Source organism: Alosa pseudoharengus, unplaced genomic scaffold (assembly GCF_046254945.1).
Source record: "Alosa pseudoharengus isolate Yale_2024_CS ecotype anadromous, Long Island Sound unplaced genomic scaffold, YU_APseudo_1.1 YU_APseudo_1.1_scf_13, whole genome shotgun sequence".
Lineage (NCBI taxonomy): Eukaryota > Metazoa > Chordata > Actinopteri > Clupeiformes > Clupeidae > Alosa > Alosa pseudoharengus.
The window spans coordinates 2,164,366-2,187,624 of record NW_027468598.1 but is presented as its reverse complement, the minus strand read 5'-3'; the positions used below and the strand labels follow the sequence as shown (position 1 = coordinate 2,187,624).

General features: G+C 39.6%; 1 protein-coding gene across 3 annotated transcripts in view; it reads right to left on the bottom strand.

Annotated features, from left to right (window-relative positions):
- Positions 1-1,660: 1,660 nt before the first annotated feature.
- supt5h (SPT5 homolog, DSIF elongation factor subunit) overlaps positions 1,661-23,259 on the bottom strand; it is a 66,546-nt gene continuing 44,947 nt past the window's right edge. For 2 of the 3 annotated variants that reach the window (XM_076281821.1, XM_076281823.1), the window contains 10 exons: positions 13,400-13,487; positions 10,583-10,696; positions 10,396-10,498; positions 10,160-10,287; positions 7,231-7,336; positions 5,783-5,944; positions 4,598-4,766; positions 4,258-4,461; positions 3,895-3,990; positions 1,661-2,062 (listed from right to left, as the gene is read on the bottom strand). In XM_076281821.1, the coding sequence (XP_076137936.1) occupies positions 1,922-2,062; positions 3,895-3,990; positions 4,258-4,461; positions 4,598-4,766; positions 5,783-5,944; positions 7,231-7,336; positions 10,160-10,287; positions 10,396-10,498; positions 10,583-10,696; positions 13,400-13,487 (1,311 nt within the window). In that variant the 3' untranslated portion in view covers positions 1,661-1,921. The remainder of the gene's footprint in view (positions 2,063-3,894; positions 3,991-4,257; positions 4,462-4,597; positions 4,767-5,782; positions 5,945-7,230; positions 7,337-10,159; positions 10,288-10,395; positions 10,499-10,582; positions 10,697-13,399; positions 13,488-23,259) is intronic. The other variant, XM_076281822.1, reaches the window with a different exon arrangement.

The window sequence follows — 23,259 nt, the reverse complement described above, 5'->3', positions numbered from 1 at the left end:
CGAGTACTTATGCCCTTTTCATTTCTTACAGGTTGGGTCGTTGTTGCCCATAACACGCTAGCATTTATTGCTAATGAATGACGTCATTGACATATTTCAAAGGCTTTTTAGAAGAATTACGTGACTTCAAAAAATGTAATCAAGTGTGTATTTTCTTTGCCTCTCCTACCGAATGCAACATTCAAATTACTACTCAAACAATTATATCCAGAGAAAAGTGGATATTGAGGGGTAAAGACCTCCATAGACCTCCATGCATTCTGCGCTCGCCTGCGAGCGCCCTCAAGTGGAATCTGAGGAGGAACTGCAACCAGTCCAGAAACTGGAAGTAACCAGACAGTGCCAATTCTCTTCCTATTAGACATTCTCTGTCAGCATGCACTGTTTAAACCCAGCATGCATCACGTCATGTCAGATCTACGCAGTGCTGCATCAGAGATGCGCGTCGGGGAGTTCTTTCTTCTTTGCCCCTCGCCCTCGTCCATTAATTTCATATAACAGGACACCTCGGCAGCCGTTACCCTTACATAATATTGTGTTATTTTATGTTATTTTATTGTGGGGCAATTCCATGGAAAATTATGTTTTTTGTAACATCCATAACGCCAATAAAATGTGATGGTATGGTATGATGTGAATGATTACATGAAATTTGAGCATTTGCTATTTTTGGCTGAAGAATGTACATGAGACAAAATGCACAAAAAATGAATGTTCATTCACATCATACAAATGCCAAGGCATTTCACTGGCGTTATGGATGTGACAAAAAGTCAATTTTCTGTGGAATTGCCCTGTGTTATTCTGAATACGGTCAATACTCGGAATAGTAATGTCCGTGTAACATTTTGTGACGGATGAGGCAGTCCCCTCTATTTAGGCTACCTGCACAAAACACACCCAAGCATGAAAACCCTTACTTTCCTTGTTAGGAAAATGGTGGATGTGATGTGATGTCCTGACAGGCTGAAATTAGTGCAACCAGCACAAACACAAGGATTAACCATTACAACTTTCCAAAAAAATCGACAAACTCAAACTCTCATCCCTGCTCAGACCACTATCTACATCCACAATGACAGCATAGCTCAAGCACCAATTTAAGAAGTTTACCTTCTCCTACGTAATATGACACGTTTGTGGGTGGGAGAGGCATATTTAGGAGCCTGCTTAAAATGGGTACACTTTCTTCTGAATTACTGTCCGTAGGTTTTGTAAAATATATTAATTCGTATACATTTTTAATTCATACAATTAATTCATATACATTTTTAAAAAGACATTTTCAGACAAGATGAAGTATAAATTCAGTTTTGAAATCAACCTGCAAGTTGCTCTTTAACTGTTCAACTTTTAAGGCTCTATCTGTGTCTCTCCATTGAACTGGGAATATTGATCCTAGGCACCCTAGTAACACCTTAGCAACCACTTCAATTATCCTAGCTACAGCTTTGCATGAACTGGTATATTCCTTCAAGAAATTTATCTCTAGTTTGCAAATGACCTATTTGGCTAGGCTACAGCTCAGCAAAAATCTGGAACAGTATTTTACAATGGTTTCGCTCTTCACAGCATGCAACCTGGCAGTTGTGAAATGTTACACCTGTATAAATAATGAAAGATAAGTTAAAGAAATGTATAATTTCAATGACAAAGGAGATAACCAGAAGACACTTTATTGACATAAAATTAAGACACCCAAAGTGGCATCTATAAAGAGAGAAAACAGCACAGACAGGATGACCATAACGGACTAATGTCAGCTTCGATGGTAAGGGTAAAACAACTTGCATCTCATACTTTGGACAATCTGTACTATAGTAAGTACAAATGATGTATGTAATGAAGTACAACAAAAGATTTTACACACTTTTGCAGGAAGTATAAACTAAGGATAGGACTTGCAATCATCATTACTGAATCAAACTTCCAGCTTGCCAAGAAAGCGAAGGTTGAGAATCTTCAGCTGTTCGTCAAGCTCCATTCTGACAATGCCGTCCTCTCCATCAATGCTGAGCAGGACACCACTGGCCTCTCGATCCTCTCCCAGAATCACCTTCACCTGAAACAATACACCACATGAGCTGGATCAATGACAGGATATGCCATCATCTGGACAAAATCTGACATTTACAAATAACAATGTACCAATATTAAATTTGACTTAGTGGACTAACAAATGAAAATGATGACTTAATTCCACATAGCCCTTTTTTAAGTAGGATATGAGTTTTCTTGAATGCAGCCACACTGCACTTCATTGACTTGTATTCCATTTAATACACAGAACACATGGTACAACGTTGTAGCTGGACTGGCGCTTGCTGGTTTGTATACTAACTTAAGTGGATATTCTTGCAGAGCATAGGCATTTATGATATTACATCAAGAAAGTTGTTTCTTCACATTCTGTTTTAAATGTTTTAAACAAACAAAAAAAACCTCCATATTGTCTCCTAACCACATCAAAAAATTGGGGTGTTCTAAAACTTTGACCGGTAGTGTACTTTGATTTCTTCCTTTCAAAGGCTTCCTCAGTCACATCTTCAAATGAAATAGTTAGCTTGATAATACAACACCATATCTGGTCTCAAAGCAGTCACAACAATACAACGTGTTGAACTCCAACATCCACAAGAAGTTTCCAGTCCTGTGCTTTGCCCCATTTTCATGTATTGCTTGTATCTACCCTATGGGCACTTTCTGTCCCTCTCGCACAAACTACCGTATTTTCCGGACTATAAATCGCTCCTGAGTATAAGTCGCATCAGTCAAAAAATTAAAGGACGTTAAAAGGACGTGACCGAAGCAAGCCAGGGATAGGCCTATAGGCCCGACGGTAATTGTAAAGCAATTTACAAAAGATTCACTGAACAAAAATGCTGATATGGTACATGAAACTTTAGCTAAAAATGTGGAGAATGCAATGCAATCAAGCATTTTGGGAGATGTGGAGTCACAAGCTGGCAGCAGATTAAATGCTCACGATAGAGAAAAAGACGGTTTTAAAAGGACGTGACCGAACTGGGTCTCAAGCAAGCCCGCCAGTAATTTTAAAACCTGATTATGTCTTCAGGTGTAGCGACCTTGGGTCAGGCTAGTTTTACAACCAGAACGATTATGTTACAGCTTGCATCTTCCCCCACCCATTGACTGAGGTTCTGTGGAGTTGGAAGGACATCATAAGTGACTTCCACAAGAAATTTAATGTGGTTAGCATTCATGGCCCATAGCTCCTTCCAGGTGATTTTCCTCATCTCAACACCACGCCAGGTCATCCATTGCCCTTGCTTCACTTGAGGTACCGCTGTTGAACGTCTAGTTTGCTCTTCATGTTTGTGAACAAAGTAAGTTTAAGTTTATAAATACGTTTGTAATTCATTTGTACAAACTGAATGTATGTGTTCAAATAAGAATATAGTTGTTATCATATTTCAAAAGATTTGTATGATAATTGTTCTGAAACCCAAATAGGTTGTGTCAATTATAGTCTTGGCAATTTATCTGCCAGCAGTATCTATAAGTATATTTGTTAGCCTTTTTTGCCTTTATTTTGAAAGTGAAGAAAGTGACAGGAAGCAAGTGGGAGAGATGACGTAGGATCGGGAAATGACCCAGGACTGGAACCCAATGGGGTACGGGCATTGCAGCACCGCCCCAATTCTGTTTTTCTTTTGATACATCATAGTACATATTCAATCAATTCAGTCAAGGAGGCTGGGGTGATTTGTCGTGTCCATCAGTTGAACTATTTTTATGTATTTTATGTTGAACCACATTATATGGTCAAACTTCACAACTAATCCGTATGCATTCTGAAACATGGGGGGTAGCCAATATGGATCAGGAGTCACAATGGTTCGTTATACCAGTACTACAGATGATCTCCCTCACCTTGTTGTTCTTGGTGGGAGTGATGGGTTCCAGGTGTTCACTAGAAATGCTGACCACTTTTTCAGTGTCCTGCAGGAACACAGAACACATGCCTCCCTGCAAGGAAACATCACAAGCACAACTTACTCCTCCATCATAGAGTCCCAAAGTGCTTTTACTATGGTTAAGATATATTGCTGCACTTTTACAATAAACATCACATGATCTTTTTAATTTAAATAACTCCCCCCCCCCCCCCCCAGTTGTAGTCAATCTGTTAATTAAATAAATAAAGTCTTCGGCTATTTTGGCATTTTTATCATTATTCGCTTTGATGATACTGGAGTATAGTACTGATACAAATTAGATATCTAAGAAGCTCACCGTGACACTTCGGATAACGCCAGTCTGACTGACCACAGCTCCATCCAGGAATGTGTCCTTGACCCGTACCAGAATGTCTGTGGTGACCCAGTCACAAGAGGTCTGGTCAATATTGGAGCCAGGAGTATGGGGGTTATAGCCGCCTGGAGAGGGAGCCCCTGGGGTCATAGGACTATAGCCTACAGGGCTGGGGCTTGGACTGGCCTGCAAAGCCGTGCACAGACACACGCACACACACACCACAAGACAATGCCAACCGACCAGAAAAGTGTGGTTATGTTGCATGATAATGTAGCACAATCTCAAATGGTTTCAAAAGGGACTTATGGTCTAGCTTTACCTGATAGGCCATTGGAGAAGGTGTGGGATGGTAACTGGCTGGTGAGTGAGTATTCTGGTATCCCACAGGACTGGGGGCCACCTGGTGGTAACTCTGAGGGCTTGGGCTGGGCTGGTAGGAGCCCTGAGGGGACGGTGCAGCATATGGAGAATACTGGTCTGTGTTGTACCTGAAACACAGCATCACCAATCACTGTGAGGTCAAACAAACCCATTAATTGATTCAAATACATTGAAATGCACCCCTCATTGTGGAAACACAGACAGAAGGTGTTCTGAGAACTTGTGGCAACAACAATACTAGCAGTACTAACATAGCCATTCCAATGATGCAGAGTTGTTAACATTGTTCTTGGCTTCCTAACAATATAGGCAAACACAAACGGATATTAGAGCTGCTTGTAGTCATAGTCCAGAGACGATTTTGGTACCAGTCTTAACAATCTGTCTTATCAAGAGGCAGTCTTAGTTTCAATGACACTTTGTTAGATACTAATACATTTTGTTAAAAAGCTAATTCCAAAACCCTTTGTGCTTTAGTTCGCATGCCAAAAAAGTGTATTGTTGTCTAAGGAAGCAAGGGGGGGAAAAAGCCATATTTGTGATACTTGTCTAATTGGAGCGTCTAAAAAAAAAAACTGGTTACACTTTACTTGACAGTATCGACATAAGAGTGGCATGACACTGTCATGAACGTATCATAAACAAGTCATAAACGTTTATGACATAACGCTTCTGTTATTAAGTGTCATTCGTATTTTGTCATAAAAAGTTAGGGTTAGGATTAGGGTTAGGTTTAGAGTTAGAGGTTATGATTAGGGTTAGGGTTCATGTGTCATGACGGTGTCATGTCACTCTTATGGCCATACTGTCAAGTAAAGTATTACCAAAAAACTTTTCTGAAAAGCCCCCTCAAAGAGGTTTAAAAAAAAAAAAAAAAATGTTTTACCTATTAACATTTAATAGGGCAAATGGCATTTCTACCACACTCTGAGCAGGTCTTATTGTTACTTGTGCTAGTGCTGCTTTAACCTTATGATATTTTCAACTGAGATAAAAGAAAAGTATCCGATGATGGGGAAGAAAATCTGATAAAGTCACACATTTGAGCCAAATACTTGATCCCAGCTATAGACATCATGGCATGGAACTCCTTAAAAATGAAGTAGAAGTAGTTGTGACTCACATTGCAGGGGTTCCTGGCGTCTGGGGGTTGTACTGAGGGTTGACCTGTGGTGAGGGCACCTCTGGGTAGCCTGGTGTTTGAGGGTTGGGGGTGCTCCCATAGCCCTGAGGGGATGGTGATGGCTCATCATCATAGCCAAACTCATAATCATCATCCGCACTACTGAGGAAAAGCAAAAGGTTAGGCTACTCTGAAAGTATAGTTTTTATGAAGTATAGCTTTGCATAGCTCAGGGTCACAATATGGTTTAATTAACTTTTTTTTGTCAGTTTGTCAGTGTCTGATGGATTTAAAAAAGTTAATCATTTACCCATTACCCTCAGTTACCAATACACTCAAACTAATTTTGTTTACTGGAAATAGCTAATATTTAAACTTGCCGTTTAACCATGTGTTCACATTATGGGTTAGACTGGGAAAAGGATAATTATCTTTAAGGGTTGTATCAGCGACTTTGCTATTTTGGCATATTTGGTTTTTTTTTGCACATTTTGGGGACTTATGTTAATTAAATTTCTCTTGTTTGCTGGTGCTTTTTTTCTGGGCCTTGCTTTGGCTACATTCCTACACTGTCAATCACACAGTGGGCAAGTCATAAATGAGTGAGGGGGAATGATCCTGACACATAAAAGAGGTTAACAACCCTTATAACAAGTTTTGAAAGGATTAAAGAAGTCTGTATTCCGCAGTTAAGTACCAACCAAGAAAACCCAGATGAACTTTCGGCAAATTTGGGATTTGCTCTGCAGGTCCATCCGGCCAAGAGCCCATTCAAGCCCATTTCCAATGTCCCTAAAATCCAGGAACCAATCACAACCGTTGAGGCGGGCTTTACACGATGACGATATAGCACCAATGTTGAAGCAGTTTTTTAAATAACAAAAGCTGCTGCCGTGGAAGAGCGCTCGTTTGAAGCTTCTATCGTGTCGGTTTTAGACAGGGAGTTAGAAAATTACACTGAAAACAACAAGTTTCCCAGACTGCTTCCTAACTCTATGTTAGAATGTACAAAACTTAAGGAAAAATGTCTGCCACGGCCGCCATATTGAAAATTCTGGATGGCTAAATATCCTATTTTGGACTGCCTTTGGCTATAAGTGTACCAGATGTCATGCTTTTAGCACATAGTGCACAATTTCTCAGGTTATCTGCCTCACTATTAACACATTTCAAACAGGCAAAAGACTTCCAATGCATGTCATCCCCCAGACTCTACTTTATCTCCAAATTTGACCTGGACCAATAAACCCAATAAGGTCCAGGATCAGACCATTTGACATTTTGCAGTCATAACTGAATTGAGGATCTGGTTATGGAGCTGTGGTTAAATGTAGTGTTTAGTGTGTGGCCCAATACGAGAGCATGCTTAGTGTTTGATCAGTACTCACAACGAAGGCCAAAGCTCTGTCTGTGATGAGATATTGAGTGGTGTGAGAAATGTGACTAACCGTGATGGTGTGTTGGGGTTGTTGGGGTCCCATGCTCCACTTTGGCCCGGTGTTCTGCTTCCATCATGCAGTGGGGTCTGAGAACCATAATGTGGCGTTCTGCTGCCTGAGAACAGAGGGGTAAAACTGCCGTTAGCTACTCCTTGAAAATGTAAACATGACTTGCGCAAAGCCTGATTTGTGCTCCCTTTTTGCTCAGAAAATAGAGATGTTTGTTTAACATTTTGCTCTGTTTAAATGTTGCTCAAATGCAGGGGTGGGTAGTAACGCGCTACAAGTAACGCACAAGTAAAAAAGTATTTTTTTCGTGGAACGCCAACTTTCCATATTCCTTTTTCAAAATGGTACTTCTACTTTTACTCAAGTACATTTTTGAGCCAGTAATCTAGCCTTTACTTCGCTACATTTTCAATTGCCTTTTGTTACAAGTACAAGTTTATTATCGAAGGAGAAAGTATCTTGAGAGTATCTCGCACCTCTCCCTCGGTGTACAACGGCATGGGAGAAAAGAAACAGGGCTTCAGAATGCATTGCTACGTTTCCCCGCATTTATAAAAGTAATGACTTGCCTACCGGTATGTAGAATCAATAAGATCACGTTGTAGCCTACCACACGGAAGTAGATGTTCTATATATCAAACAGCTCAGTTAACGCAATGACGTACGGCTTTTCAACCCGTAACCACATAATGTGTTTATTCTGGCTATGACAAGATATAGGATAATATTAGAGTATATTAAATAAAATATATTTGAAATGGGCTGTTAAAATATGTTTGCCTATATGATTAGCCTATAAAGAAGGAGAAAAGCAAATAGGCATAAAGTAGGGCTGGGATAAACGATTATTTTTTAAACAATTAATCTAGCGATTATTTTTTTGATGCATCGATTAATCTAACGATTCATTTTTTCAGTCCGATTCGATTTCGATTCGATTCTCGATTATCTCCTCATTAATTGACTAATAGCAACTTATACATGTTTATTTACATATCTGAATGAATTAAACATGAATTCTTTAACATTGCAATATATGTTTATTGCTCTTAAGATTCCAAAATAAAAGACTATACAAGTGCAAAGTAATGCATTCTTAGTCAGAGGTAGCATTCAATAAAGTTCAGTAGTGTAGGTCTAATTGAGTGCCTGTCACTTTAAGACGTTGTGAGGGAATCCTTGCCATTAACATTAACACAGTTAAAAGGCTGCTGATGTGTGGATGCAATTCATAACGTAGTAAGTTCAAATAACGGTTCGTACTTCTCCTTGGGACAAGCACGTTTGAGTCTTGGAAAACACCTTTCCATTTACATCGGGATTTTGCAAACATTCAGTCAATAAAATGAGCCCTGCATGAGTAACGAAAAACAAGCAGCTGTAAGTAAGCATGCTAAACTTGACATCCAAACAGTATTCTAACGTTAGCTTTGAGATACTGCTTGATTGCATACTGTAACTTAACTTAGTACATTAAGGAGACTAAACTATGTTGTGATAAGACCTTAGCAGAGTTTACTTTAACTTTAATGCAGCAGTTTTGAACAAATTTGCACAGCATGGTCACAATGCTAAACGGATTTAATAGCAATTTAGCCCACTGTGTTCTATGCAGTGCTTCTATGTGGCAACAACAATCCTTCAACAATCGTGAATATTTTGTTAAATGCACATGCAGAGGAGGAGCAGCGGGCTTGTTACGAGAGAGAGCGGGCGGGGCGAGGAAAGGCTGCCTGAGTAAAAAGTGCAGCTCAATGAAATTATTTGATCTTATCTTTAATTTAAATAGTAGGCCTACAACATAGAACATAAATGTGTGCTGGAAGGTTTTGATTTTGTGGCGCCCAGCCACAGATTAGTCAACGTATGGAAAACACTGAAGGTGTAAAATTAAAAATATTAAGCACACGTTATGCTTGACGAATCGACGCGCATATTTTGCGGACATATTTTTTGCGTCGACGTCATCGATTGCGTCAACGCTTTGTCCCAGCCCTAGCGTAAAGGATAGGCCTACTTTTAAAGGGCCATCAAAAATATATATATATAAAAAGTTACTTGTTATTTGAGTAATTTATTAACAAAATGATAAACAATTTATTTTTTACTTTTACTGAAGTAATTTTTGAAGGGAGTAATTGTACTTTTACTTGAGTATAGATTTTCAGTACTCTACCCAAGTCTGCTCAAATGTTCTCAAGACAAAATATTTTTCAACGGCCAAGTCAGTAACCTGGCCTAAACCCAATTGAGTTTTGTGCTGAAGACAAATCTGAATGTTGAACAGACATGGACAAGTAGCAACCGGACAAGGCTGCAGTAAATGCCTGGGGTATCTGAAAAGAGGAAATTCAGCATTTATTGTTTATTTATTGGATTATAGACTTCAGGCAAAGGATTTTCCTCCAAGTATTAAATATAATCCTTATAATTACAGGTATGTTTGTTTGTTACTTTCAAATATCAAGTGGTGGACAATGTATAAAATGGCTGTAATTCTTAAATTATATATTTTGTTCAATCATTTTAATTAATACTGAAAGTCTGTTTAAAATCTGTTGTTGTGGTATACCGAGGCAAAATAACAAAATAGCTGTGTCCAAATGCTTATGGCACTGACTGTATACAACTTCTGGTGCAACATATGCTGCCACCCAATTGTCTTTATAAAGGACTGTCTTGCTTTTTCAACAAGACAATGGCAAACTGCTTTGGATTTTTTTCAGGTGCTAAAATGGCCTGCTCACACTCCTAATTGTGATTAAACAGTTAGGAATTATCAGGATTTGGTACAAAGCTGAGGGCAGTAAATGCCATGGAAAGGTACTCAGATGCCACTCCTCCTGGCACATGGTCACTCTGCTGTACCATTTTTAGGCTGAGATAAGAAAAGACAAATGGAATGTTTTCAAGATGTTCCCACTCTTACCGTCATGCAGTGGCGTTTGGCTGCCATACATGGGTGTGCGAGATCCAGTGCCGTACATGGGGGTCTGAGAGCCATACATAGGGGTACGGCCATGGGTAGAAGTCATGCCGCCGTGCCTCTTTGCACCACTGTAGGAGGAAACGAAACTCATTACAGACTAGCCTAATAATGATGTGTAAGAATTAATGTCAGAATATGTTTTTTTTTTCAGAAGCAAATGCAAGTATTGAACGAACACAGTGGTGAGACGCTGACGATCAACAGAGATGGTCTGGCATGTGGAATGCAGCTCAACACGAGCTGTAGACTCCGTGGCATCTTTGACAACCCCAATGTAACCTGAGGGCCAGGGACAACACGCAGTCAGACTTGCATCTCAAACCTCCATACTCTTAAGACAGGAAATACAAAAACTCAAGACACCTTTATAGGGTCCCTGAGAAATCCTGACAGTTTGACCAATTAGATCATTGTCACGTCTTCCTCGACCACGCCCCATTCCTCCGCCGCCTCCTCCACCTCCACCCCTTTGCATGCCTGTTAACAACAAAGACACACACACACAACAATGCATGAAAACATTTAAAGACCTACTGACAAACCTGAACCATCTGAATAGATGATAAAAAAATGCTCTGAATGCACAACATAGGTCGTCATCTATGTTATGCTGGTCACACTCATAAAACACATCCTATGAACAACCTCATTATCAATGACAAACCACTCACACAGCAGAGCTAGCTGACTTCAAAGCACTACCTAAGGTGCCAACAAATTTTAGACCCCTTTCCCTGGCGAACAAAAGTTTCACTGCACACACATCATAAAGACTACCCACCAACAACAAGAATGTAGGCTACATTCTGCTGCTAGTCAGATATGCGGACATAACATTTCAATGTCAACAAAGCAGTGCTAGCTTACCTTTTTTACACTAGGCTACTCTTGTCCACCAAGGACATCTATAACTGTTTGTCATGTTAAGTTCATAGTGATCATATCATATCCTCCTATTACAGAAGCAATTTTTTAAACTCATGGCTGTGTCCCATCTTATCTCAGACCTCCTATGTTAACTTAAGAATCCTTAAATATAACAGTACATTTGATTTTTCATTCATGTCTGACTGTGTCTGCTTAGAATACAAGACTGCCTGTATCTATGATTAGAATGTACGGCTGCATTATTAATGAGACACAGCATTTACAGAATACTCGAAATGTATGGGGACAGTTCATAACACCAAGGTGGGAGCTGTCTACACATATCCCACCCTTTTCTGTAATGGAAGTAACCAACCGCATTGTTGGAAATGGCATGATTGATACTTCGCCTTCTGTTCACTTCCCCGTCACCATGGTAATAGCTATGCTGCAAAGCGGTGTCAGTCCTCCAACTGTCAGCTAGGTCTGTGTGCGCCCAAAGAGTTTTGCCCCAAACCAACCTACCCGGCACTCTCTCCTTTGCCGTAGAGCCTGCTCTGAGGGGTTCAAGCTGTGGACTATGGCACCTCAAGCCAATTTCAATGTTTAATGGCAGTAAATAAATAAGCAGAATTTAACTGAATTTTTGTTAAGGTGAGACACTATAGGGTAACATTTAATATATGATTCTTTCTTAGTTGATTACTTACACAAGTATGAAAAAAGTTTAAAGCTGCAGTTGGCAAGTCTGACAGATTGAGGGGACTTTTGTACATTTTGAATGTTTACAACTCTCATGCCCCTCCCCCACTACCACCGAGCACCCTCTCATCAAGTTTGTGCTCGTCAGTGTGCCCCAGACTACACCAGACTGTGATTGACAGTCAGATCTCACACAGCCCTGCTCTGATTGGACCAGAAGAACTGGGAGCTGTGGATTTTTGCAAAACAAATAACAGGCTCTAGGAGCTCCAGAAGTCCTGATGTTTTATGTTGTTATGTTTATGTTTATGTTGTTCTGGCGGAGCATAGTGTCGGTTTCAGTGAATATGGTCAAAAAAATCTTGCCAACTGCAGCTTTAAGAAAACAAGTTATTGAATTGTGTATGTTTAATTATGCAAATTACAGTGCAACCGGAAAGTTCAGACCCTTTCAAGGTTTCCACATTTTGTTATTTTTCAGACTGATCTTAAAATGGATTAAATTCATTTTTTTTTCTCATCAATCTACACACAATACTCCAACACTCCACAAAAAAGCAGTTGCTTGGAGTGTTTCGTAAATTTATAAAAAATATAAGACTGAAAGTGTTGACGCCGCAGTTCGTGTGTGTTTGTGCGTCTTGGCATTGGCATACATGCTGGACGTGACATTGGGGGGTGTGGCTGCATTGTCGATTCTACTTTTGATTTCCAAGTTCGAGATTGAGATGTAATTCCGATCGATTTCGATATACATGTAAAATCGAAATCGTGACACCCCTACTGGAGAATGACAAAACTAATTTTGTGTTGAAATTACACACGCCTACACGCACGGACACGGTCTATTCACACACACATTCACACACACACACACACACACACACACACACACACACACACACACACACCACACACACACACCACACACACACACACACACACCACACACACACACCACACACACACACCTCCTTTTTTGTGCTCACATGCTCTGTCTATAATTTCAATAATCTCAAATAGCCTTTGTATACTGTACTTTTCATATCTTTTACACTTAGTTGGTTTTGTAAGGTTTGTGGGGTCTTGTTAATATTTGTAACACCTTTGGATTTTTTTTTTTTTTGGAAAACAGCCTTGAAACACAGCCAATGAGATTCCCTTCTCAGCCTAGACACGCCTTTGAATTTTCGCAATTGGTTGCTGATACAAAGGAAGTGTCCATATTTGGATTGCACAACGTCATGCAGGAAAGAGAACTTTACAACGGTGGTACTAAACATATGTTTCAGATCATGGTCACGGTAGCGCATGAAACATTAGAATGCTAACTTCTGGTGAATTTAGGAGAAATATACAGGCACGAGTAGACAAAATGTAATGAAATAAACACCTAAATGTGTAAATCAGACTTTGTTGTTGTAGTAGTGTGAAAGAATAAATCTTGAAATGGGCCAGTGCATGAAAAAACAATGTTTTCACCTGCCGTGTCTCGCCTTAAATGAGGTTAAAACAGTGACGTCTCAGCACTGACTAGCACTCAATGGCATTTCAAGCGTGATGGTTTTAACGTTATAACATGCATTAAGGAAGGAATCCCTGGAGACTCACCGCCTCCACCACCAGGATGCATGGGGCTGCTGATGCGCGGACTCATGGGTGCAAAACCACCAACCGTGAAATTAGTCACGTCTCGGGGCTGTGAACACAAAGACAGATATTCTTGAAAACAATAACAAAAAAAAACGCAAGTGGTTATTATAAGCAGGAAAACAGTGAAGGTCACCAAAAATATGGGATGAAGTATAAGCACATACATTTTCACATGTCTATATGAATCTATCTTAAGATTGACATAGGGCAGTTTTAGCACCCCAATGTATAGAATTTCTCAAAATGTGGTGTTTATCCATGGGGTGTGGTGGTGATCGTGTGTACCAAGTTTGGTTGTAATTGGACCTTTTCCTAAAGAAAAATGACTAAAATTTCCCTTGGGATGATTAAAGTATCTATCTATCTATCTATCTATCTATTAGGGGTGGGCGATATGGACAAAAAATAATATCTCGATATTTTTTGTGATTTTGACGATAACGATAATTAGTCGATATCCTTTAAAAAAAAAAAAAAAAACTCTGAGTTACTTTACAGCTCATTATTTATGAATAGCATCAATACAATAATAACCAATAGCCTAACCTGTGACTTTTTAACCAAATCAGCCAATGCATAAATTGTCACTCTATGACACATTTCCAATTTTGCCCCCACTTGTGTGTGACATCTAGCCAGCTACATTAGAGAAGATGAATAGGCCTAACAGTTTCCCAAGAGAAAGTGAAGCTGAAGTTCCTTTCAAAAACCTTTACTTAGGATTTACTGTAAAACTACGCAAACCAACAGAGTACATCTCAGTTATTTCCTTCGATGTTTTGTTTAAGAGAAATCATAGGCTAGCATTCCAAGTTACAGAATAGAAACTAATGCGTTAGCTTATGGCTAATGTATATGAAAATCCCATAGAGATGCTAACGGTTAGCATAATTGATACACGTAGATATTTAGAGCGAACTTCAGTCCATTTACAAAAAGGTTACATGAGAAGAGTTCTTTGTTTACAACTGACTATTAAAATACTCAAATGCTAATGTTTTCTCTCCATATAATAACATGTAGGAACAAATGTGACTGTCTCATCAATGCTACGTGAACAGAAGTAGCTGCACAAAATCCCAAGTACATCTCGGTCTCGCTACACAAAATAAACATTAGGCCTGCGTGTGACAAGGTGGACCCACTAGCGATCATGTGACATTTGCTCTGCTGCAACCAGGGGCTTCTCTCGCATACACCTCCTGTATTTAGTGAATGTATGGGGTTTCAATGCGTGATTTTGAGTGTTTTTCCCCATAAGTAATTTAAATACTCGATAATATAAATTTGCACAGTTAAAACAACAATCACGTTATTATCGCAGACGATATATATCGCCCACCCCTACTATCTATCTATCTCTCAGAGAAGAAAATGTAAATAAAATCATTATGGGCCGCACCTCAAAATTTGATTGATGCCCAACTTTAAAAAAGGTGTGACAACTCAAATATCAGTGATTGGGATAAACAAATTTAAAATATCTAAAAGATATAATAGCTTAGTTTGACTTTTTTTTTTTTTTAGAATGGCAGGAAAGTGTTGAGGTGGAAGTGGAAATGGAAAAACAATGGGTGCTAGATTCAGAAGTTTACAGGGAAAACATTTTTCTGTGCAAACTCCTGCAGTTCCTGAAATATGAGGATGGCAATTTACAATGGCATACTGTATATTAACAACTGAAATTTGATTGGCTGCCATTTAGAAGAGTGAGTCAATTGGCACATTATGAAATGTGTTGAAATGAGGCAGGTATAAGTGTACCAAATTTCAAATTTTTATGTAAAGCGGTTCTTGAGATATTGACATGTGGCAGCAGTAGCGCCCCTATATGTGCCAAGTATGGTTATGATTGAAGAAATTAGAAGAAATTAGCATCAGAAAAAAATAGCAATAGAAGTATTATATGCCACCCTGTGAAATTTGATTTATGTGTAACTTTGAATGGAGTGACAAATCAAAAATTGGCCAATTTTGATTGGTCTGTAGATAATGTGTACCAAATTTCATTCAATTCAGATTAACAACATTGGTGGAGAAATATTAGCTTCATTTTCATGTCTCCATTTTTTTAAAGGTTTTAGTGACCCAAATCAGAGGTCAAATTCAGATTAGGTCAAATTTGGTGTTTTGTCCATAAACCTCACATTGCTGGAATTATAGCATAAGGTTTGGTTTGGTAAACAATACAACATTATAAAACATTTTTAGGCTGATTGATCTCTTTAGCAAGAAATTGTGCCTAAAATACTAACAATTGTCCGATTAAAAAAAGAATACTTCAATATCAATACTATCAATTCATGCCTATAAGTGTGCTTAAGTGTAGGCCTAGCCTGCTCTGCCAGTTCTTGTCTACACCCATTCAGAGCACAAAGTGCAGAGATCTCTGTTAAATCAAGTTTAATAGACTTTTACATAGCTAGTAACAGCTGAAGTCTGTAAGGCCTTCCGTAGCCTATGTAAGTGTGAAGAAAAGAAAGGGTAAAAGGATCAGATAGACAAACACACAGGTGAGCGTGTGTGTGTGTGTGTGTGTGTGTGTGTGTGTAAGAGAGAGAAAGAGAAAGAGAGACACTAGCAGTGACAGTTGGCTGTGGATAGCTGGCAGTTATAGAATGTAGAATATCGAATAACCTGAAGACTCCAATCAGTTTACGTAAATGCCATAACTGCCATTGATGATAGCTGTTTTCAGTTTTGCTTTCTTAGACATAGTTCATAGACATGCTCTGTTCTTCATGGTTGGTGATATTAGTGACCTTCTAGCCTTCTACATTTGAGCAAGCACACTTTCATAGTTCATGGTGGCACAGTCTATTAAGGTTATATTCAGATGTGTGTCTTTCTGGTAGTCAGGTGATGGCACACATCCTCTGCAGCAAAAGAAACAGATTTTGGGTTATGTATCCAGTGTCAGAAGGCAGATATGTGTGGACTGGTAAATGACCCATCACTAGAGACATATGCCAAATTTCTCGTTCTTGTCCATGAGAGAGGAGAGTATGGAGATGGTAATCACAGATCAGCCAACGATGTTACAGTGCAGTTGATTTACAACAGAACAAAGCAGTTTGTCACAGGAACTGCTACAAAACCACCTGTAACAGTGAGCATCTGCAGTGTGCTAAGATTCACTACCAAAAATCATGTCAAGCAGACAGGACTCAGTGTCTTCTGAAAAGACGCAGTAGACCATCTTCTGAACCTGCAGCAACACCTGCAACTGCATCAAGTCCATCCAGAGGGACTTTGTACACTTGTTCAGCAGCAGATGCTGCTAGCATAGATAAGTGCTTTAGATGGGGGTCACTTGCGCTTCAGCCTGGTTGGTGCTAACGGAACAGGACGCAGAAGTCAAAAGAGGAGACACAAGGTCTAACAAGAACCAAGGAGCAGGACCGGAAGACACAACGCTTTAAGTGATTTTTATTAGCCTAGTGCAAACCGACTAACGTTTCGATGCACATGCGTCTTCTTCAGAGTCCTCTGAAGAAGACGCATGGGCGTTGAAACGTTAGTCGGTTTGCACTAGGCTCATAGATAAGTGCTTCTTCTGTCAGAAGCAAACAAAAGAGCGTCTTCATGAGGTGTCCTCTTTCAATGCAGGTAAGCAACCAAGAGACATAAGTAATATTTTGAAGCCAATGCAACTTTTAACAGGTAGCCAGTGTAAAGATGTTAGGATGGGGGAAACATGTTCATATTGTGTTATGTTCATATTTTTTGGTCCTAGTGAGTGTGCAAGCAGGTGCATTTTGTATAAGCTGTAAGCTATTTAGACAGGTATTATTACACCCAGTGTATAGAGCATTGCAATAGTCTATCCTTGATGTGACAAAAGCATGGATTAATTTCTCAGCATTTGGTAAGGATAAGGACTTCTTTATCTTTGAAATGTTCCTTAAAGGTCCAGTATGTAGGAAGTAATGGAAAATAAACTGTAACCATTCCAAAAATGATCACCATATGTTGTCAGAGAGTAAGGAAACACGATGAATTGAAGTAATGGCTTATTTGACAACATTACTCTACCCCGTAAAACCCCTGAAAAAAAATGAGTTACGGGGCGGAATCTCTTTCTTTCGTCTTTTCGTTTATGTTTTGAACGATTAATTCTAGAATAGCGTATTAATAATGGGCTAGCGTGTCCTCCTATTTGGGTTGCCAAATTAGCTAAGGCCAACTGTCAACAGCTGTCAGTTGTAGGCTAGTCATGAACGCCTACGAGAGGCAGACAAATTTCCAAAATTAAAACAAGAAACAAATTAAGTGGACATCGGAGGAGCTTCCTGAGATGGTGACGTCTTCGTCAAACGAAGAATATCAAGTCTGACGCAGAGCTGGCCATATTTCTCCACAACAGGTAGCCTAGGCTAAACTTCATCTGCATCGCTAACTTCAGCTAAATATGTTACGTTGGTTAGAGAGGTATTTTTTGTTTTCACTGTTTCCGTAATGTGTAGCTGGGTCATGGTTGGAGAAACGTTAAAGCAGCTGCAGGTCAACTAACGTTAGCTAAGTCTTCATTACATCTGGCAACCCAGAAGAGGCTCGCGTCTGGTAGTCTTGAGAACGTTCACCAGTATTTTGATTTTGGCCTGCAGAACGTTCGGTAACAATCCTACAAATCGCACCATTAAATGGTAAAATGAAGTTTTGGTGATCTGTTTTATGTGATTATTTAGTGATAGGTCCTGGTCAATTATAACTCCTAGGTTTTTAACACTTGTGGATGAGGTCAGTGGAAGATCACTATATGTAGCCTGTGATGAGGATAGGATATCCCTAAGGGGTGGCACATGAAAAAAAATCCGAACCGTTCGGTTCGCTGCATGTGTGAATCGTACAGTTTTGACGGTTCATGGCTTGCGTAATGTAGCCTCATGCCCATATGTGACCTCAGACAGTTTTTTTCCCTTTCGTGTGAAAGCAGAGGTGTGGAGTGCTGCGGGTCACGTGTAGAAATGGAAAGTGGGAGAGATAACAAAGGCAGCACGGAGTTGGAGGATGCACTAGCACCGCATAAGTCTGGTGTGTGAGAACATTTTGGATTTGATTTGACCTATGATGACAGCGGAAAGAAAACGGTAGATAGAACTGCGATTGTGTGCAAGCATTGTGCAACATTCATTATGCTGTAGGCCTACAGGCCCGGTGCGGCTAATCGGGAGCTTGGGCAGGTCTGAATATCGTGAGCTTAAATATTGTCTCTGAAGTTAATTTGCGCCGCCCTCACGGCACTTCAGCAGCTTAGGCTGTGCGGTCGCAGCCCCTTACTCGCAGTTTCCCGAAGTAACATTAACAAAGTAGCCCTCACAAAATCTGTTCGGAAATCGCAACCAAGTCTATATTTGCAATAGTTAAGGGGAGTAGGAGGCAGGGGACAAGCCGAGATGAGCTATGAAACATAAGTTAACACTCTGTATCATGTTTCAACACACTTTAGGTCAATATCACGGCGAGACACTACAGGTGAATAGTGTAAAATGTTTAACTAGCAGATATCACTATGAAACTTCCCCAGTTGATTACTTAGATTAATATGAGAAAAAAATGTATTACATGTTTTCTGTAATTTAATGTTTACATATGCAAATTAGGCATTATCTAATTGTATATGCGCTTATATGCATACATCTTCAAACACGAAATCTCAGCATTGGATACAGCCAAGTTTAAACTTATGTCTTCATTGTGTTCGTATATTAGATGGGGAGAAATTACAGAGGGATATCTACTTTTGTTATCCTGTAAATCAGAATATGCTGTCAATAGCCTTAAAAAATCGATTTTTGCCATGTTTTTAGGCATAAAATGTCATATAAATCAGGCTTGGAATAATAGACCAACAAACCCCTCTATATAAATCTTCTATATATAGTTAAGCATAAAACTAGAAAGTTTGGTGTACGTAAGTGCTTCTGAAGTGGAGATTTCGTGCTCAGAGTGGGAGAGGAAACTCATTTTGAGAAAACAGCCTTGAAACACAGCCAATGAGATTCCGTTCTCAGCCTAGACTCACTTTTGAACTTTCGCAATTGGTTGCTGATACAAAGGAAGTGTCCATATATGGATCACATAGCGTGATAAAGGAAAAACAGAGCTTTCTAACGGTACTACACATGATATGTTTTGGATCACGGTCGCAGTAGGACATGCAAGGTTATAATGCTAACTTTTGGTGAATTTAAGAGAAATATACAGGCCTGAGTAAACATAATGTAATGAAATAAACACTTAAATGTGTAAATCGGACTTTTTGTTGTAGTAGTGTGACAGAATACATGCTAAGGTAGCAAACTAGCACAAAATCTCGAAATTGACCAGTGCATGAAAAAAATGATCTTTTCACCTGCCATGACTCGCCTTAAAGTCAAGTCAAATTCTTTCAGTTTGTGCATGATTACATGATATAACTATACTAATACTGTAGCCTAAATGATGGATAATTAAGCTATACATCAAATGCTGAAGTATGGTATTTCTGAAGTGTTAAAGATTAAAAGAAAAAATAACAACAAGAACCGTACAGAACCGAGAACTGTGATACGAACTGAACCGTGGGTTTTGTGAACCGTGCCACCCCTGGATATCCCTAATCTTTTTAGAACCTAAAACCATGACTTCTGTTTTATCTGAGTTCAAAAGCAGGAAATTGTTTGTCATCCATGTCTTTATATCTCTACATGTGTCAAGTTAACGGGGTTCAAACATCAGGTTTTATGGAGAGGTGTAGTTGTGTATCATCTGCATAAGAATGGAAATTAATGCCATGTTTCCTAATTGCAGAGCCTAGGGGAAGCATATAAAGAGAAAATAACAGGGGCCCCAGTACTGAGCCTTGAGGCAGTCCATATTTTAAAATAGTCTGGGTAGATGCTTTATTATGGACCTGTACAAATTGTCGACGGTTAGAAAGTTATGATCTAAACCAAGCGAGTGTGGAGTCTTTGATGCCTATCAAATTTTAAAAGCCTATGAAGTAGTATGTCATAGTCTATGGTGTCAAAGGCTGTGCTGAGGTCCAGGAGGACCAGTATTGATACATATCCATTATCAGCAGCAATGAGGAGGTCCTTAAAAACATTAACTAATGCTGATTCAGTACTGTGGTGAGCTCTGAAGCCAGACTGATATAATTCCTGGATTTTGTTCATGTAAGGCACCAATTTGTTTGGACACTTTTTTCTCGTATTTTTGACATGAAAGGGAGATTAGATATAGGTCTATAGTTGTCCAGGTTGTTAGGGTCAAGGCTAAGTTTTTTGAGGGATGGCTTAATAACAGATGTCTTAAACGACTGCGGCCATGCCCTGAATTTAATTATTTATAATCTAGAGCAAAACATTATCCAGGAAGGGGAGAGCAGTCTTAAAAAGGTGAATAGGAATAGGGTCTAGTAGACTAGTTGTAGATTTTGATGAGGAAATTATGGAGGTGAGGTCTAATATGTCGATAGGTGTAAATTAATTAAATGTTGTTCAAGGTCTTATTTTTCGGCATTGGAGTATGTTGGTGAAACTGATTGGTTATGGATCTTATCACTAAATGTTTGACATACAATCATAATACTGACATAAAATCATACTGTTGAAAATAACTGTTTTGTGAACTTTATTCAACATAGCCAGTGATTTAGGCAAAATGTATGGTGTTAATTACAGTGAAATATACAATTTCAGACAAATAGGGTTGAAACAGGTAAAAAAAAAAATGGAGACATAATTTTTCTCCATGTTCAATGACCCCTAAGGACAGTCCAACCACTCTCCAAAAATTAACATTTCAAACTCACAGAAACCACATAGGCTGGATAGGAATGTTGTCCCATTTTTGTCTAATGTAGGATTTTTGCTCAACTGTCTTAGGTCTTCTTTGTCATATGTTCCGTTTTATGATGTGCCAAATGTTTTCTATGGGTGAAAGATCTGGACTGCAGGCTGGCCAGTTCAGTACCCGGATCCTTCTTCTACGCAGCCATGATGTTGTAATTGATGCAGTATGCGGTTTGGCATTGTCATGTTGGAAAATGCAAGGTCTTCCCTGAAAGATACGTCGTCTGGATGGGAGCATTATGTTGCTCAAGAACCTGGATATACCTTTCAGCATTGATGGTGTCTTTCCAGATGTGTAAGCTGCCCATATCACAAGCACTAATGCAACGCCATACCATCAGAGACGCAGGCTTCTGAACTGAGCGCTGATAACAACTTGGGTCGTCCTCCTCTTTAGTCCGGATGACACGGCGTCCCTGATTTCCAAAAAGAACTTCAAATTTTGATACGTCTGACCACAGAACAGTTTTCCCACTTTGCCACAGTCCATTTTAAATGAGCCTTGGCCCAGAGAAGACTTCTGCGCTTCTGGATCATGTTGAGATACAGCTTCTTCTTTGAACTATAGAGTTTTAGCTGGCAATGGCGGATGGCACAGTGAATTGTGTCCACAGACAATGTTTTCTGGAAATATTCCTGAGCCCATTTTGTGATTTCCAATACAGAAGCATGCCTGTATTTGATGCAGTGCCGTCTAAGGGCCCGAAGATCACGGGCATCCAGTATGGTTTTCCGGCCTTTACCCTTACGCACAGAGATTTTCCCAGATTCTCGGAATCTTTGGATGATATTATGCACTGTAGATGATGATATGTTCAAACTGTTTGCAATTGTACACTGTGGAACTCCTTTCTGATATTGCTCCACTATTTGTCGGTGCAGCATTAGGGGGATTGATCCTCTGCCCATCTTTACTTCTGAGAGCTGCTGCCACTCCAAGATGGTCTTTTTATACCCAATCATGTTAATGAACTATTGCCAATTGACCTAACTAGATGTACCGCAGAGCGGTACAAAATATGACCGCCGCCCAGTCCAGCACATGTTTTCCACAAAAATAAGTCACGCTGAAAGGCATATATGATTCTAACTGTCTCACTGAATTGCATTATGCACACTCAATTCTCACTGGTATCTGCTAGACAACAAGTACCAGAACATGATTAGTTCATAGATTTCACATGTAATATACATTTTATACAACCCCACCCCCATCTTGCCTGTTCATAATTCTGAGAAATTCTTGAATTGTGTGCATGTGTGCGTGTACATGTTTATGTTTATGTGTGTGTGGGTGTGTGTGTGTGCGTGCATGTGCATGTGCATGTGCTTGTGTGTTTGCCTGTTTATGTGCCTGTGTGTGTGCATGTGCATGCATGCGTATATATGTCTACTGTCTGAGTATGTGTCATACGTAGGATTACTGTGAATGTATGTGTGTGTGTGTGTATCTGTTTATGCACATGTGTGCATATGGAATGGGTTTACATGACCCCTGGAGGCAAACATCTGCAAAAAATTGGTCATCCTAGGCCCTACGGTTCTCAAGATATTCACAGAAAACTATGTCTGCCCTACCCTCCTTTCGGGGGGTCCAGTCCAGCGGGGGTGCTACAGATCAAAACGAAAAGCGATGGTTCCATGCTATCCATGTGGGGTTACATGCTCACCAAGTTTCGTGTACCCCGGTCTTTCAGTGTCCCGGGAATCCTTGTTGGTGTACGGTCACTAAATGTACACATAAATTATTTTATTGTAAGGCCCCCCATGAACGAAAGTCCACGAAACTTGCATGCATTCGGAGGGTGTCATAATGATCCTACACTTTCAATTTCGTGCAGTTTTGACCATGTCAGCCAGAGATATTGTGATGAAAACACCTAATGTTTTGCTTTTTAATTTTTAACTAGGTGGCGCTATACATGAAATAAGTGGTAATGGGATAGGTTGACATGCCCCCTTAAGACCAACATAAAAAAA